The sequence below is a fragment of the Acomys minous genome, assembly GCF_964271855.1.
Source record: "Acomys minous genome assembly, chromosome: 3".
Taxonomy (NCBI): domain Eukaryota; kingdom Metazoa; phylum Chordata; class Mammalia; order Rodentia; family Muridae; genus Acomys; species Acomys minous.
Window position 1 is genome coordinate 114,740,233 of NC_140485.1, and position 15,929 is coordinate 114,756,161.

The 15,929-nt window shown below is 45.1% G+C and overlaps 1 protein-coding gene and 1 pseudogene across 2 annotated transcripts; one reads left to right on the forward strand and one right to left on the reverse strand.

Annotated features, from left to right (window-relative positions):
* The first annotated feature begins 2,239 nt into the window (after positions 1–2,239).
* On the forward strand, positions 2,240–10,568 carry SMLR1 (small leucine rich protein 1). Its single transcript, XM_084775458.1, has 2 exons — positions 2,240–2,482; positions 10,209–10,568. The coding sequence occupies exons 1-2, from the start codon at positions 2,356–2,358 to the stop codon at positions 10,286–10,288; spliced, it is 207 nt and encodes a 68-aa protein (XP_084631584.1). The 5' UTR covers positions 2,240–2,355; the 3' UTR covers positions 10,289–10,568.
* A 2,777-nt stretch (positions 10,569–13,345) lies between these two features.
* On the reverse strand, positions 13,346–15,636 carry LOC311593407 (peroxisomal biogenesis factor 3-like; annotated as a pseudogene). Its single transcript has 2 exons — positions 15,028–15,636; positions 13,346–14,840 (listed from the first exon to the last, which is right to left on the reverse strand). The product of its transcript is annotated as a peroxisomal biogenesis factor 3-like (transcript).
* Positions 15,637–15,929: the final 293 nt, after the last annotated feature.

A 15,929-nucleotide genomic window follows, 5' to 3' on the forward strand; every position in this document is an offset into this window, starting at 1 on the left:
TGAGAATATAGCACCCACACAACTCTGAGTAGCTTCCCCACCCAAACCTGCCACCGGACCTTGAGCCGGGACTAAGTTTATAGCACCACCATCTCCTGGGCACCACCATCCTGTGAGGCAGACATGACCTTATGGATGAGAGCATGTTCTATGGCTGGAAAGCCCAGCTTTGGCATTTATCAGAGATGTGTCATAGGCAAGGCTTGTGCCTTCATTTCTTCTTCTGTACAGTGAAGTTCTTCTTTATCCGCTCGCCATGAAAATGAAAAGGTCATAAACACCAACTGTTTGTGTCCAGCCAGACATAGAGTAGGTACCATGATTGTTAGAGGTGCCGCAATCTAGCTCTACTCACCCAGTTTTTTACTGAAGACTGTCCTTATCTCTCCGTCCCCGCCCCCCTCCTCCCCTCTGCTGTCTTCAAGCTCAGATCCGTTGCATTCTGATTTTCCATGCTGTGACATACTAACCTATTGGCAGCTCTCCATCAATTCTTTAAAGGGTTGCCAAATACTTCCTAAGTCCGTGCAAGCCTACGATCAAAGACCTTCAGTGGACCTCCCTCGTCCAAATAGCACTATCCTGAGCAGGACTCTCAAGCGTCGGTAAGTTTTGAGACTTGGTTTCCCCAGCTTCAACTCCTCACATGCTCTCTCTCTCTCTCTCTCTCTCTCTCTCTCTCTCTCTCTCTCTCTCTCTTCTGCCACCATCAGTTCTTTCCCTTCCTCCACAAGCCTGCCAGGCTTCTGGCTTGACTGCTTCAGCTTTTTCAGGAACTCAGTCCAGTCCCCTCACTGGCCAGTGCCACCCAGAGTTTTGCTTCTGTGTGGATGTGGGGCTAACGGTGTCGACACTCATGTTTGCCTCTTCTCAGCACTCAGCTAAATCTAGGCATTCAGGTAAGCCTTGCTGAATGGAATGAACCAGAACAGTGGTCCTGGCAGCTCGCTGCCGAACACCAAACCTGCATGTCTCCAGCTCATGTGGGTTCTTTGAAGAGTGACACTTTACAAATAGGCATCCTTGGCCTGGCTGATAGAGCACCAAAGAGCCATCTCAACAGAAAGCATGCAAGAATCATAGCGGCTACACCCCTCTGTGGAGTGGGATGAGAGAAGGAAACAAGTTTGATGAATGCAGGCTCAATACTGGTGTTCCTCCTGACTTTGTCATCTCCTCAGGGTGCCAGGAAATCCCCACACTCACCTTCCCCAGTTGATTTTTTTTTTTTTTGTGAAGGTGCAGCTCTCAAAGCTGAAGCTGACAGCTTGGCCACACAAGGTCCCAGTAGATGAAGGCAGGAGGTACTGGTTCCTTTACTGTGGACTCTGTGACGCTGCCACCAGCAGTGGCCTATGGGAAGTGAACACAAGCCATGGATGGAGCCCTCAATGTGGCTGCCAACTTCCCTCAAACTTCTCTAAAGTCTCTAGAGGTCCTTTGAATTAAGAACCTAGTCTTTTAATCGGCCTTAGCAGTCCAGGGTCTTTGGACATTTGCCACTAAACTGGTACAAGCCGGATCAATGAAAGTCTGCGTGAACCTTGACATTTTCAGTTTATTGCCCTTTCTTATCCCAGAAGGCCTGAGTTGTCATAACATCCTGCGTTCAGGGCCAAAGCAAGTGTGAGCAGACAGCAGAGCCAAATATGAGCTGCCACAGCTGAACATGGCAGCCAGGAAGAGGCCCTGCTGCCGCATGCCACACTCCCTTGTGCCTATTATCTGTGTCTTCCTAGACTTGAAAGGGGTGGGGCTGTGACCTCTGCTCTTTATACCCAACTTCTAGCCCAAAGGTTAGGTTCCACTCTAAATGATTCTTAAATGAATAAATCAATGCACCCTCCAGAGAAGTAATCAGAGTGGACCCAGCCAGGGTAGTCTGCACATGTAGGAAGTGTGTGTTCTATTCCTCAGTGTCTGTTGCATTAACTATGCGAATTAGAGTGACTATTAAATCATATTTAGCTCTGAAATGTAGAAAATGGAGGAAAACTTCTGAGTCTGGGACTAGATAGGAAGAGCACATCGTAGGAGGCAGATTTGTTTGAAGTCAGACACTTAATCTCAGCCTATCAGGGTCATCCCACCCTCCTGCCAGACAAATACTCCTCTCCAGGATAGCTTGGGAGATGAACTCATCGGTTCTTCTACACCCTGGAGCCGAGTTACAGAGTAACCTGCCAACAGTGCTCCAGAAGTCACCCCACTAATAAGCTGGAGCAAAGTCCACCACAGGTCTCATGGGGGAGTGCTGAGCAGAGGCCGGAACTCCAGGAAAGGACTACCACAGACCAGGGGGAAGTGGCCCGTCCCGAGCACAGAGCCCTGTGCCAGCTCCAGCTGTGGGAGGCCATGAGCTCTGTGCTGTTCACCTTCTTGCAGGAACTCCCTGGCCCTTTCCTCATCTTGGGTATTTTCCTGCCTGTGGCTTTGCTGCTCTTCCTCTTGATTGCCTACTTCAGGATCAAACTGCTGGCGGGTGAGTGGGAAGCCCCACAGGAAGGGTCCACGCTTGAGACACTGAAGCCTGCAGGTGCTCTGGGGAGCTAGAGACAAACACACCTTTCTGATTGACAGCTGTTTCTCCCCCAGCCCTCCCTTGAGATCCTGGAGGAATGAAGGCAAAGTGGTGAGGTAGGTAGGGTTGGTCGCTTGCTATAGCGACTCCTTCACTGCAGTGTCCTGTAGGCACCAAATCTCTCTTTTTTGTTTGTTGTTGTTTTTTTTTTTGTTGTTGTTGTTTTTGTTTTTTTGAGACTGGGTTTCTCTGTGTAGCCTTGGCTGTCCTGGACTCACTTTGTAGACCAGGCTGGCCTTGAACTCGCAGTGATCTGCCTGCCTCTGCTTCCTGTGTGCCACCACACATGGCTTGCCTGTTTATCTCTTAAGGCAACAGATTCACAAGCATTGCCCTGTTCATGGTGTGCCTGCCCTATGTGACAGACACACGTTTCGTCAAAGCCCCTGTAAGACTACTGTCAGTCACACATACACTTGGGTCCCACTGACAGTGAGCACTGCTGGGGGAGGTTAAAGGATTTAGATGTCCCAGTTGGGAAACTGAGTCCTCTGTACAACTTGCAAGTCTTATCTCTGCAGTTTCTTTGACGAGATAAACTTTCAAAATCTCAAGAATGTATCAAAATGAAATGAGGCACAGAGCAGGTCGAGACAGTCTCATAATACATAGCCCACGTGAGCCTGACCCTGCACACATGTGCAGATACATGATCATGTACATACACAAATGCCTTTTCAGCCACTGAACTTCTTAAGAAATGTCCCAAGGAAGCCTGGCATGGTGGCGCATCTGTAATTTTAGCACTCAGGAGGCAGAGACAGGCAGATCTCTGAATTCAAGGCTAGCCTGGTCTACAAAGCGAGTCCAGGACAGCCAAGGTTACACAGAGAAAATCCCTGTCTTAGTGGGAGGAGGTGAGAAAGAAAGAAAGAAAGAAAGAAAGAAAGAAACAAAGAAAGAAAGAAGGAAGGAAGGAAGAAACAAAGAGAAATGAAAACACTAGATACTGGACCATAGCAGAGACCTCCCATAAAACCATCATATTAGTATTAAAAAAAAAAAAAAAAGACAAAATACAGATGCTTACGGTGATGTGAAATGGGCATTTGCGTCCTGGATTGAGATTGCTCTGGTACAAGTGAAATAATGGAGCTGGGCTGTGTTTTGAGAGGCTACATGTTAATTTGGGTTTCGGTAACTATTAGATGTAGTAAAGGTTAAATGTTTATTTTAGTAATACCACTAAAAATCAACTCGCTTCTTAATTTGGGTGGTTTCATATTGAACTGCTGAAAAACAGGTCTGAAAGTCGGCAATGGCTGTGCACAGCTGTAACTAGTACCCAGGAAACGGAGGCAGGACGTTTGCTACAACAGCGTAAGACGCTGTCGTTAACACCACAAAACAGTTGGAAAGTTCCCCGCTCTTCTACAAAGAAAAAAAAAATGCCAAGTCCCAGCACTGCCCTCCTGCACGCTGTTAAGAAACCACAGATAACAGGTGCCAGAAGCTGAACGATCAGGGACGCTCACAGTTGGGACTTAGAACACGCGGTACTCCGAGAGGGCCGCTGCATTACCGAATGCCGCTTCCATCACAGCCTGCTGGAGAACCCCGTAGCTCAGAGGTCCTCAACCTTCCTGACGTTGCATCCCTTTAATAGAGTTCCTCATGTTGTGTTGACCCCAAACCATACAGTTATTTTCATTGCTACTTCATAACTTTAATCCTGCTACCATTGTGACTCAGAACGTAAACATCAGTGTTTTCCAACGCCGTCCTTGGGGACTCCTATAGAAGGGTCAATTGACCTCAAAAGGGTCACGACCTATACAGGTTGAGAAGCACTGCTACAGCCCTCCATTTTGTGCCTCGCTTTTATGAACAGTTCTCATGCAGGGTAACTAAGGGAATGCGCTCTATGGGATCTGAGTGATAAATCCCTTTCTTTATAAAGCCAGTCACCCCTCACCCTCCCCAAGATCAGACTTCCTGAAATTCCGCACCCAGGTATTTCAGACTCCCAAACCTTCTCGGCAAAGTGTTTCTTCAGTCCTGCACACATGCTTACTGCTCAGGTCTATAAAGATTTCCACATGGAAAGCCCCTCACAGCTGCTGCCAGTGACCACTGCCAGCCACAGAGGCCTCCGCTGGCACCGGGTGTCAGTCAGGGACTTAAGCTCTTCACTAGCCTTAGTTTTACCTCCAGCTGCCTCCTTAGCAGGATAAAAACCTCCAGTGTGCAGGGTCTCAAGAAATAAGGCAAAACGGTCAGAAGAGCTTCCTGGATTTCAGTCTCTCAGTGGCTTCTGCTCAACATTCACAATAGATTGAATGGTTCTGAGGGACATTCGATATTTGGGAGTGTCTCTAAAAAGAGGACAACATAGTTCTACACCTTTTCTTAGCCCTGGGAAGATATCTGTAACATAAAAAAAAAAGTGTGTATAACAGGGTTTTATTTAAGTACCTAGGTAATTCTGAAGTCTAAGCAAACCAGCCAAACGCCTTCAGAGCATCCTGGAAAAGCCAACTCTCATTTAGAAAGTGTGTGGCCAGGCATCTCTGAGGACTGGCACAGGGGCAATGCGGACCAAGTGTTTATCCTAGTTACAGTTTCGATGGCTGTGATGAAACATCATCATCAAAACTAGCTTGGGGAGGCAAGGGTTTATCTGGCTTACATAGCCTGAATCACCACAGCCTATTAAGGGAAGGAAAAGCAGAAACTCAAAGTGGGGAATATTGGAGGCAGGAGCTGATGCAGAGGCCATGGTGAGGTGCTTGCTCCCCATGGCTTGCCCAGCCTTCATTTGATGGAATCCAGGACCACCAGCCCAGGGGTGACACCACCCAAAATGGGCTATCCCCCCCATCACTAATTAAGAAAATGCCCTATACTAGTTACTTCATAACTGTAATTTTGCTACCATTAGGAATCATAACATAAATATCTGAATCAACTTGAGGTAGTTTAAGCTCTTGTGAACACCACAGACCGATCATTTTTAGAATAATAATACGTATTTCTTATAGTTCTGAAGACTGGAAAGTCCAAGGTCAAATAACCCCATTCAGTGAGGTCCCACTTGCTTATGGAGACTCTGTGGTCCCAAGACAACACACAGCGAGAGCGCTGCCCCTCAAAGACAGACACAAATAATTTAAAACACACACACACAGAGACACACACAGACACACACACACAGACACACACACACAGACACACACACACACACACACACACACACACACGGAGACACACACAGACACACACACAAACTCTCTCATTATTGATTGAGCCATTCCCGAGAATGCAGTTCTGTTCTTAAAGCCCTCATCTGGCCCTAGAAATTTAGACCCTCACATTGGGGGTAGGGTATGTGAAATTTCCTTGTGAGCTTTGGTAGCAAACCAAGTTACAGCACAACTAGATATTCCATATTTCCTAGGCACTTGGGACAAACTTTCACTACTGATTTCTGGGTTCAAGAGGAAACAGTCTTACATTTAAAATGGAGAGAAAAGAAAAAACAGCCTCAGGGGAAAAAATTAATCTAACATCAGAGATGTAAATCTATATGCCTATAATCTTGGTCTCAGGCCAAGTTAAGACTGAATCCTGCCTTTAAACTTAGTCAAGGCTGAACCCTAATCTTTCCCTTTAAGTCTTTTTCAAAATGTCAAAGCTGAGGCCTGTCACAAGGCAGAATCCTCTAAACACCTAAGGGAGACCCCCAGGGATGTCAACCTCTTTTCCACCTCTCAATGAAATATATCCAAGCTATGGGCAAGGGAGGGGATATGGAGGATGGAGCCTGCAGAAGCACCATTTATTACAGTGGCACAAGCCTGTGCATCATTCATTAAACACAATGGACGTCTCACCTACAGCCTGTGCTTAGGAATGGTAGTCCCTTCCCTAAGGCTGTGTAGTACTATGCCCTCTTCAGTTAGAGGGCAAATGAGAGCCTTTGGCCCCCAGATAAAAACATCACCACTTTGTATCTCTGTTGTTTAGTGCCATCCACTGCAAAATTGTAAACATGTGGGTAAATGACATATAGTTAATCTTCTACCCAGAGCTAAGGCCGAGTGTAATCACTCCCACATTTTGTTTCCATGAAGAGCGGGACATTGACAGATTGACTGGTGTGTTCACAGAACCCTGGGGTCTGATGTCTAAATCAGAAGGCAGCTTGTGTGCTCACAGACTGTTAGACAAAAGAGGCACCTGAGGATAGGGTGGGAGCGAGTGGAGGTAATACCATCCTTTCCCTTGGCATAATCCTCACCCTTTACCCTGGGAGGTGATGGTGCGTGGAAACTTAACTAGCATGTAGGGAACATCGATTTTCTCACAAAGAAAGAAAGGAAATTCTCTCACATCATGCACACTCCAGCCTGTCAATTGCCTTAAGGAACTGTTTTCGGGGTGGAGGGCCGAGTCTTAGAACTTTCCAGAAATAGACAAATCTTCTATCAACCACTGCCATGGATATATTTTTTTGGGAGGGGGGGGGGCGTGTTTCAAGACAGGTTTCTCTGTGTAGCCTTGGCTGTCCTGGACTAACTTTGTAGACCAGGCCGGCTTCGAACTCATAGAGATCCGCCTGCCTCTGCCTTCGGAGTGCTAGGATTAATGGCGTGCACCACCACGGCCAGCCGGATATTTTACGTATCCTAAGGTGTGAGTTGTGATTTCTCCTTCTCTCCAATGTTCCAAAACTTCTACCTTGGGTACCACCCTGGTCACGAGCAATTGGTGCTCTAAAATACTCAACAGTACCAAATGCAGTCGCTTCATTAAAATGACTCTGCTCAATGTCCAAAGATTTAGTTAGAGAGAAAGGAAAGCCAACAACCGATCAGGGTGTGACCTTCAGCAACCTGTGCATTAGAAAACAGACAAACAACATTTTGAAAACCAAGCACGGCACAGGCCTGACTCTGGAGCCAAATCAATTAGCACTTGAGTCTGGAACAAGTCAGTCTCCACTCAGCCTTCAAAAGGCCTCAGCCTCCTCAGCTGCCAAACAGTTCATAGTAATAGCAAGGTTCAAATACAGGAATTAGCTGCTACAGATGCGTTCCAAACAGTCCCCATTCTGAACAAATGGCAAACTACCATCGCTCCCACTGGCTTGCAAATCCCCCCAAATCACCACTTGTGTCATTACAGGTATCATTAAAATTGGCTTAGAATAACTACGCCACTCTAAGTGACTGGATAGCAGTAGACAAGAGATGAGCCCGGGTTCCTGACTCCAGAGCTTGCTTTCTCAGCCCACACACTACCAGGCAGGGCTCCTATCAGCCAAGTGGATTGGGCAGGGCTCCTTTCGGCCAAGTGGACTGGCTTTTTGGGACCGGGCAAATAAACATACTACCAAGTCAAAGACAAGTGTTGGAAATCTATAAATAAGGGAACGATGTTGGCAAAAGCTTTGGGTGGGTTGGTCTTTTAACATCGATAGGAATATAAATTATTTCTAACGGTGGTAATTCTTCCACAGAAACATCTACCCCGAGCCAGGGAGGTTCACCATCCACAGACCAAGAAAAAAAAATCCTTATTGCTAACAGAATTTTCCATAACAAAGATTTTTTTAAGCCACCTGTTTCCTCTCTCTCTCCCCTCTCTCTCTTTCTCTCTCTCTCTCTCTCTCTCTCTCTCTCTCTCTCTCTCTCTCTCTCTCTCTCTCTCTCTCTCTCTCTCTCTCTCTCTCTCTCCATAGACTCCAGGGATTAAAATGATAGCCCAATTGCAAGCTCCTTTTAGAGAGAGGTAACTATTTCACTTCTCTTACTCTCTGCAGAGTCCCTATGGTGGACAGGCTAGTCACTGCCTAGGTGACTCACTACACTTCTTTCCTCACCCTCTGTCTCTCTTCTGTTAACTCCTTTCTGTCTCTCATTTGGGCTCCCCACTTTCAGCTCTGTGATGTATATTGTAGCCCCTCATTTAGCACACTTCTTATGCAGTTGGGGGGAAAATCACTCCTATTGCAGTAAGTTTATAATGTATGCCAGAGGTCATCTCCAAGGAGTATCTTTGAAATAGGAAATAATCTATGTGGGAAAGCAACGTAACCCAGTGGCTGAAAGGGCAGACTCTAAAGTCAGGCAGCCCAGGATCGAACCCTGAATCCATTCATTTCTGTCATCTTGGGGAAAACTGCTTTACCATGGTCTCTCTCTTCTTTCTCTCCCCCCCCCCCCACCTCTGCCCCAGGCTGTTTACCCATACATTAAGAAATGACCAATTTATGTCACTGTTAGAATCACACAAGTTAACACATGCAAACTCAACACACTTTATCTGGCACATCTGCTGGACAACTACTGACTATTAAATATTGTGGCTCACATAGCCTAGGCACGTCTAAGGATATGGAGCATTCTCTAATTATGATAATGGGGGAATCCTGCATCCAGGCCGGTTAGGAAATGTTTCCCAGGTGTATGATAAGGATGTATGATCAGGTGTATGATGTGGATACCAAGAGTATTGTCAAGGTCAAGTTCATAAGCATGCCATTAGTAACTGATGTTGGTGGCTGCCGGGAACAAAGAGTGGTTTTGTTGTTGTTATTGTTGGTGATGTTGGTGGTGGTGGTGGTATACCAGGAGCATCTCTAGAAAGTACATTTAGACCTTAATAGACCTCAGAGTTAAAAACAAATTTGGTTACTGACAAGACATACTAGTTGAAGACATATTAGCAGTGAGAAGGTTGTATGCAAGGCAAGCAGTTGAGAGGAAGCCAGTGATAGGGGTGGGTGGGCAAGGGGCTGTGCGTGTGCTACAGAGAAAGGAAATGCCACTAGGTTTAGTAAATCAAAGTAGGGCGCCACTAATTTTTTTTTTTAGCAGAGCTGTTTTAGTTAAAAGATTAAAGAATTCATAGGCTCTGAAAAGTTGAAAGAATTGTCAGTAAAAGACCCTAAAAGCTTAATGTTTAAAGGTAAAAGACTTGTCGAAGGATGACATATTTCCAAGTGTATTTTGGGAAAGGAGAAAGGACAGAAGCCTTGTTTTCCTAATTCCTGTATCCTCCAACTCCCAGCCTACACCCATGCTTAATGAAGGCTTACTGAATATGAAAATCTAAACATGTGCTAAGTAAGATGCTTGCATGTTTATGATCGCTAATACAGTGGCCTGCCGGCCTAACCAGGGACGTGTTTTAGAAGTGACCACAGAGTGAAAGGTGCATGCTTGCCACCAAGCCTGACGGCCTGAGATTGATCCCTGGGGCCCAAATGGTGGAAGGTGGGAACACGTTAATCCAAGCTGTCCTCTGATCTCATCAAATGGTCATGGCTGCACACATGTACTCACAGAGAAAATATTAATGTGATTTTTAAAAGGAAGCAGAAGAGGTTAAGATCCTGTAATAGAGACCTGGTCTTCTGTTACTAGCAGGGTATCTTCTGAGAGAAATGACACAAATAAGTAGCTAAAGATGGTGGGTATCTTGAGGGAGCCCTGTGTCCCTCCATTTGGCCCTCTAGCCAGTCTGAAAAACATGGTCGCTTCAAGACCGGACTTTGCGTCTCTCCTTTTCCCAACTACTTTCTTCAGTCGCCTCTGTGGCAGGCTGGCCAGTATCTTCTAATGGGCTATAAGAGGTCCAAGGCACTCAGTTATCTCCAAATAACCAATATTTTTCCTTTCAGTTGATGAAGAATTAACCCAGACTTCTGATCGACAAAACAAGTATAGTTCTTCCTGCTATAGCCAAATGAGACGAAGATGACCATGGGGGACCACTCAGTGGACACAGCACCATTTAATTTCTAAAGGTCACAGAGCAGGAGTCAACAAAGACACAGGGAAAGAAGAAAGCACAGCAAATTCACCAACCACTGTCAGAGGACTTCCGTATGATCCAGAGTCAACTGCAGTTCATCAGAAAGTAGCAAGAATTTACTTTCTTTAATATGCTCAATGCTTCAGCACGCCATGAGTTTCTTTTATTGTGACTATGTTTATTTACTGTGGAGGGAATATTTTTAAAATAAAATGCCTAGATCTCATCTTCTCTCTTTATGAAAGATCATACAATTTTCCCTTGAAGGGTCAGGAAACCCTGAGAGAAATGACACAAATAAATAGCTAAAGATGGTGGGTGCCTTGAGGGAGCCCTGCGTCCCTCCATTTGGCCCTCTAGCCAGTCTGAAACATGGTCGCTTCAGACAGCATTCAAGACTGGACTTTGTGTCTCTCCTTTTCCCAACTGCTTTCTTAAGTCTTCTCTGTGGCAGGCTGCCACAGGGGAAACTCAGGATTAGGTACAGGTCGCCGACACAGCTTTCCACATGGTGGAGACACAGCTGAGGTGATGCCTGGGAAAGGGGAAGCCAAATGTTCACCCAACCCCCATGAGAACTAAAAGAATGCAGGCTTTTTACTAAAGCCGGAACACCAGGGAGCTATTTGTAAGCACAAAGTCCGCATTTCACTAGCAGAACTCGCACTATTCCGTGGGCAACGAAGAACAGGGAAACTGAGATAATTTAATTCAAGGTGAGTTAAATAAATTACACACTCACTACTGTGCTCTCCCTATTTTTCTAGTTAATAGCCACAAAATGTTGAGCACTCCCCAACTCTGACTAAATCCCAGCCTTTGCACATGATGTCACTGTTCTTTGAGTGGTTTTATGAAGCAGCCAGGATGGTCACCTGTTTTGTTTGTTTGTTTGTTTGTTGTTGTTTTTAAGGCACCGATATTGGTAGTGAATCATCCAAGACTCTAACAGTCAAAAGCCAGAGTGTCTCACTGTGGCCTACTATTTCCTGCTTTCTCCTTTCAGCCTCACCCTGGAATTCTTCAGTCTTCCGGGGAGCTTTCTGTAGGCACCTGCAACCGAGCTCAGTCGAACTGAAGACCTTCGTTTCTCCATTTTAATAGCACTCAGTCATCTGGAGAATGTCTGCTGGGTCTTTCAGAGTTGCATAATTTCTAAATGTTCATGACATATGGACGAAGTAACACTATTCTTCCAGTTCAGGAAGAATCTTTTAGCCCCTAGTGGAAGCAGTTTGTGTAAAAATGCTTTAACAGGCGGTTTGAAAGGACACAGCAGTCCCATGCCAGGCAGCTGCCAGCCAGATCTGTGATCAGTTCGCTCTCTCTTCCCCTGAGAAACAGGAACTCAGAAGTCCGAGCTTGGGCTTTGGTGGATGCCTGACCACTAGCTCAACTACTGCGGTACCAGATGAGCTGGGAACAGTAAGCATACAATGTGGTTTGTGTTAATCACATTGTTAAATGGGATGGCTTTGTGTTGCTGAGCATGAGCAAAGAACTGACAAAAACAGATACATGTGTTTATAAGAACATTAACATGAGCTGTCAAGAAAAGCGCCAAGGGTTCCCTTACTGACTCAGTGAAGACCCCACTGACAACTTCGCCCAGCGTCCTGCCTGCCGAGGACAGCCAACAGCAGGGTCACACCTTTGCTCTTTGCATGCCCAAATGTCAGGTTGGATCTCCTTTGATCCTCATTGCCTCTCCAGCTTCTGGCCCAGGCCATAGTCTCCTTCCGTCACCCTGCGGGCAATTCCAACCTATGCTCTGAATCCTTCCCCAGGGAGCCACAGCTATTCCCACAAACCCATCCCAGCAGCTCCTAATCCCTTTTGTGCCCTGCCCCAACCTCACTGCTAATACTGTTTTCTACTCTCTAAGAGGATCCAGCAGGGATAACATTTCTCCAATTCCACTCCTTCAATAAAAACTTCAGTGGGTACTTCACGCACCCTCACGTGGCTCTTTAATTAGTCAACGACAAGAACCACAAATTGTTGTAGAGCTACGGAAGCTTTCCCTGGGGTGGATGGGGGGCAAGTTCTCCTATGTGGTCTGGAACTCACGCTCTTTCTGCTTCAGACCCGTGCAGTTCCAGGATTACAGGTAAACATCACTACACCTAGCTTTAAGGTTGTTAGTTTTCTAAGTGGTGTTGTTATTGTTTGTTTCCTTACTGAATTAGTAATTTGGTAGCTTGGTGTTGCCCAAGATGGTCCTTCAAAGACTTCCTGAGGTGGCCACTCCACATCCTGAACCCAGCTGGTAAGACAGAGAACTAGGCATGGAGGGGTACAATCCATGTCCTCTGAGCCAGCATTTGCCATCTTTTACCATAAGGTGGCAACTAATCTTTCCAGGGATTTCAGTGCTTTCTTGTAGCAACAGTGAAGTCAAGGACAGATTTTTCTCGAAATCTCAAGTCCTCTGGCCAAACTATATCTTAGAAATCAAAATCCCTACCTTATAACTATCAGAACTTGGAAATGCTAAACACACTTCAGATTTTAAAACTTCAAAGCATGCTCTAAAGGTAATGATTGAATTTGCAACACCCAACACAGGTTCGTGTGTTGAGCACTTGTTTCCTCCCCACCCCCATTTTATTTTGAAGCTGTGTGCAGACCCTTTCTTTAGAAGGTGGGCCCTGGCGGACAGAAGTGGAACATTATGGGCGGGGCCTTCTAAGTTATACCCATCCACAGCCCTGCCCCTGCCCTACATGCTGTGCATCAGGACATGACTCTATCACACACTAATGCTTGCTACCCACTCCCCCATGCCTCTCACACTGCATGGGCTGTAACCCCTGAACCAGTAAGAAAAATTGACTTTCCTGCTTTAGGTTCCCAGTTACAAGTCAGGTTACAGTGCAGATCCTAGAAGGAACGACAGAGAAGGAAGCACACACATACTAAGATTTTTATTTACAATTACTAAGATCAAGGCTTTTAAGTCTTTCTCAAATCTGTATCTTTTTTTTAACTAAACATTTTATTGAAAGTTTATTACAAGTTATTATACTCAAAATCAGTACAAAGTTATTAAATTATTTATGCACAAAGGAATAAAACTGTAATTAATAATTGTGAGGAAACAACATCAACATAAGATCAGCCTGTAAATCTATATGCAACTTTCTGAGGGTTGCTAGCAAAGCTTTAGAAAACAGTGTAAATAAATATTGGAAAAAATAGCAAAGAAAAAAAAAGATCACAGGTATTAAAACCCAGTGTTTTCTAGAAGACACGCCCTCTATCTAGGTTTGTGTGAGACAAATCATGTGCTCCTCCTTCAAAGGGTGACTGGAGAGAATCCGGCTTGCTCTTGCTCACATCAAGGTCCAGGAAACTTCAGAGTTCATAAATCCTAGACCTACTTCTCAAGCTGGATTTTCCCTTTTTTCTGTGTGAGTGGACAGTGCATCCCATCATGTGTATACACATAAGTATCTGCTTGTTTGGATCAGCCACCCAGGCTGCAACAGATCATGAGCGATGCTGATGTGATCTGCACCAGCGAGAGACACCTGCTGAAGTAGATGCTGATGAGGTGCCAAAGGGATCTGCTTCATTATGAAATGACTTTGCTCCAGAACAGATTTTATTAGGCACTGTGGATGCAAGCTGTCACTCTAGGTATAGATGATTTATTTAGAGTACTTTTTAATATAGATGAATCCCACTGTAGTTTTTCTTAAAAGGAAAAAAAAAGATCATTTCTGCTTCATATACCTTAGCAGCAAAGCTTACCTGCTCCATCAACGACAGATTCTGCACAAAATGACTAGGTGTTTCACTGCAAACTGAATGGGTCTGTCTGTTTACTATCTTAGTAAAAGGCAGGCTGACATTGGACAGACTGTTTATGAGGCTTCCATGGTGTAGGTTCTGTTCAGTGGGCTGAAAGAATTCCGCCGTGTTGTCTAGAAGCCGACTGAAGCCTCTGTTCAAACGGGTATTTAGAACTGTACTAAAAGCTGGACTTCCCAACATGCCCCTTGTCTCACTGAGATTAGTAGTAGTAAAATCTCTGGGAGCAAGACCATAGGCCTCAGCTACTAATGTGCTTCCTCATCTGGCATCATATACTGGCACAGTGAAGACTTAGAGACATCTTTATCAATCTAAAATGACGACCTATGCTGCTCAAAAAGAATTCTGATTTTAATTTTTGTTCCAAGTCCAAAAGGGACAAAGAATGTTTAAGGGAAATACTACCTAAAATCCTCTGTGTACAGCTTGTTTAATGACCGTGCCCGATTCTGTCAGACCATCTCCAAGGAGGTGTTGAGTAGTTGATATATACTTCAGCTACACATCTGGGGGAGCAAGAACAGTAGTGCCGTTTTTGCCAACTGATGCATTACCCAGGTAAATATATCTGCCACTTATGTTCTAACTGGACTCACAAAAGAGCCACCAGCATACACTTGCTATATACAGCTACAATATTTCTTGTGAAACTTACAATCTTTAGATATTTTCAGCTTGTCTGAAGGCTTTTCTTTTTTTTAATAACATTTTTATTGAAAAATAAAATAATTCATATTACATCTCATTTTCTATCCCATCCCATGCATCCTCCCATTCCTCCCTCCCTCCCACTTTCACCCCAATCCCCCTTCCCTATGACTGTGGCTGTGGGGGACCTCCTCCCCCTGAATATGGTGCTAGGGTATCAAGTCTTGAAGGCTTGTTTTTCAACAATGCTGTTAAGACTCTCAGAGTTGAGTTGCCATGTTAAGGCTTCTCTCAGTGTTGGCAGAACGGACAGCACTGTCATATTACAAGTCCTCTGGTTACTTTCAAAATGGTACTTGTCTCTGAGCTTGGGCAATGTGTTCTTCGGCTTCTCTCCTATTTCTCTTAATTTTTTTCTGTACATATTTCCCCAGAATATAATCTCCTGCAAGGACTGTGCCCAGGAAAATGAATTTATTTTTGTGATGCTTTAGAAAATTCCACATGATCTCAGCATCTTCAGACCCTGGATGTGTGTGGGTTGCCTAGGGGAGAGCGGCAGTGGCGGGGCTGGGTACTCTCCAGCTCAAATCTGTATCTTAAAACTCTCTGGCCCATTTTCCTACTTATTCTGCCACTTGGTCCAGTGATGAAACAAAGACATTCTGGAAATCCCTTTTTCATGAGACACAGGAAGTTCTTAAAGAGATAGCCTGTAGTGATGCTCCCACAGGGGCAATTAATTATCAGTATTGTTCCAAGTGGCTCTTTGGGCACCATGTCTCTAAAATGCTCTTGATTGCTCCAAGATCCCTGTTCGTGCTGCCTCAGCAGATAAAACAAGGCCCATCCACTGATGGTACTGTCTCGCCAACGGCACTATAGAGGTGCTATCTGTCACTGCTGTTATCAAGAACAGTTCTCACCCACCGTCACTGGAAGATCCAGCCATGAGTTTTAAATATGGACTCTATATACACCAACGGTGTCATGGGAAGTGTATTTACAGAAGCACATTTGGTCTCATAACATTCCCAAGGATTGGCTAGCTGAGACAGGATTCTCAGACAGTCATTTCTGTAACAATTATAGAGAACGTGAGAAGAGCCTTTCACAAGAT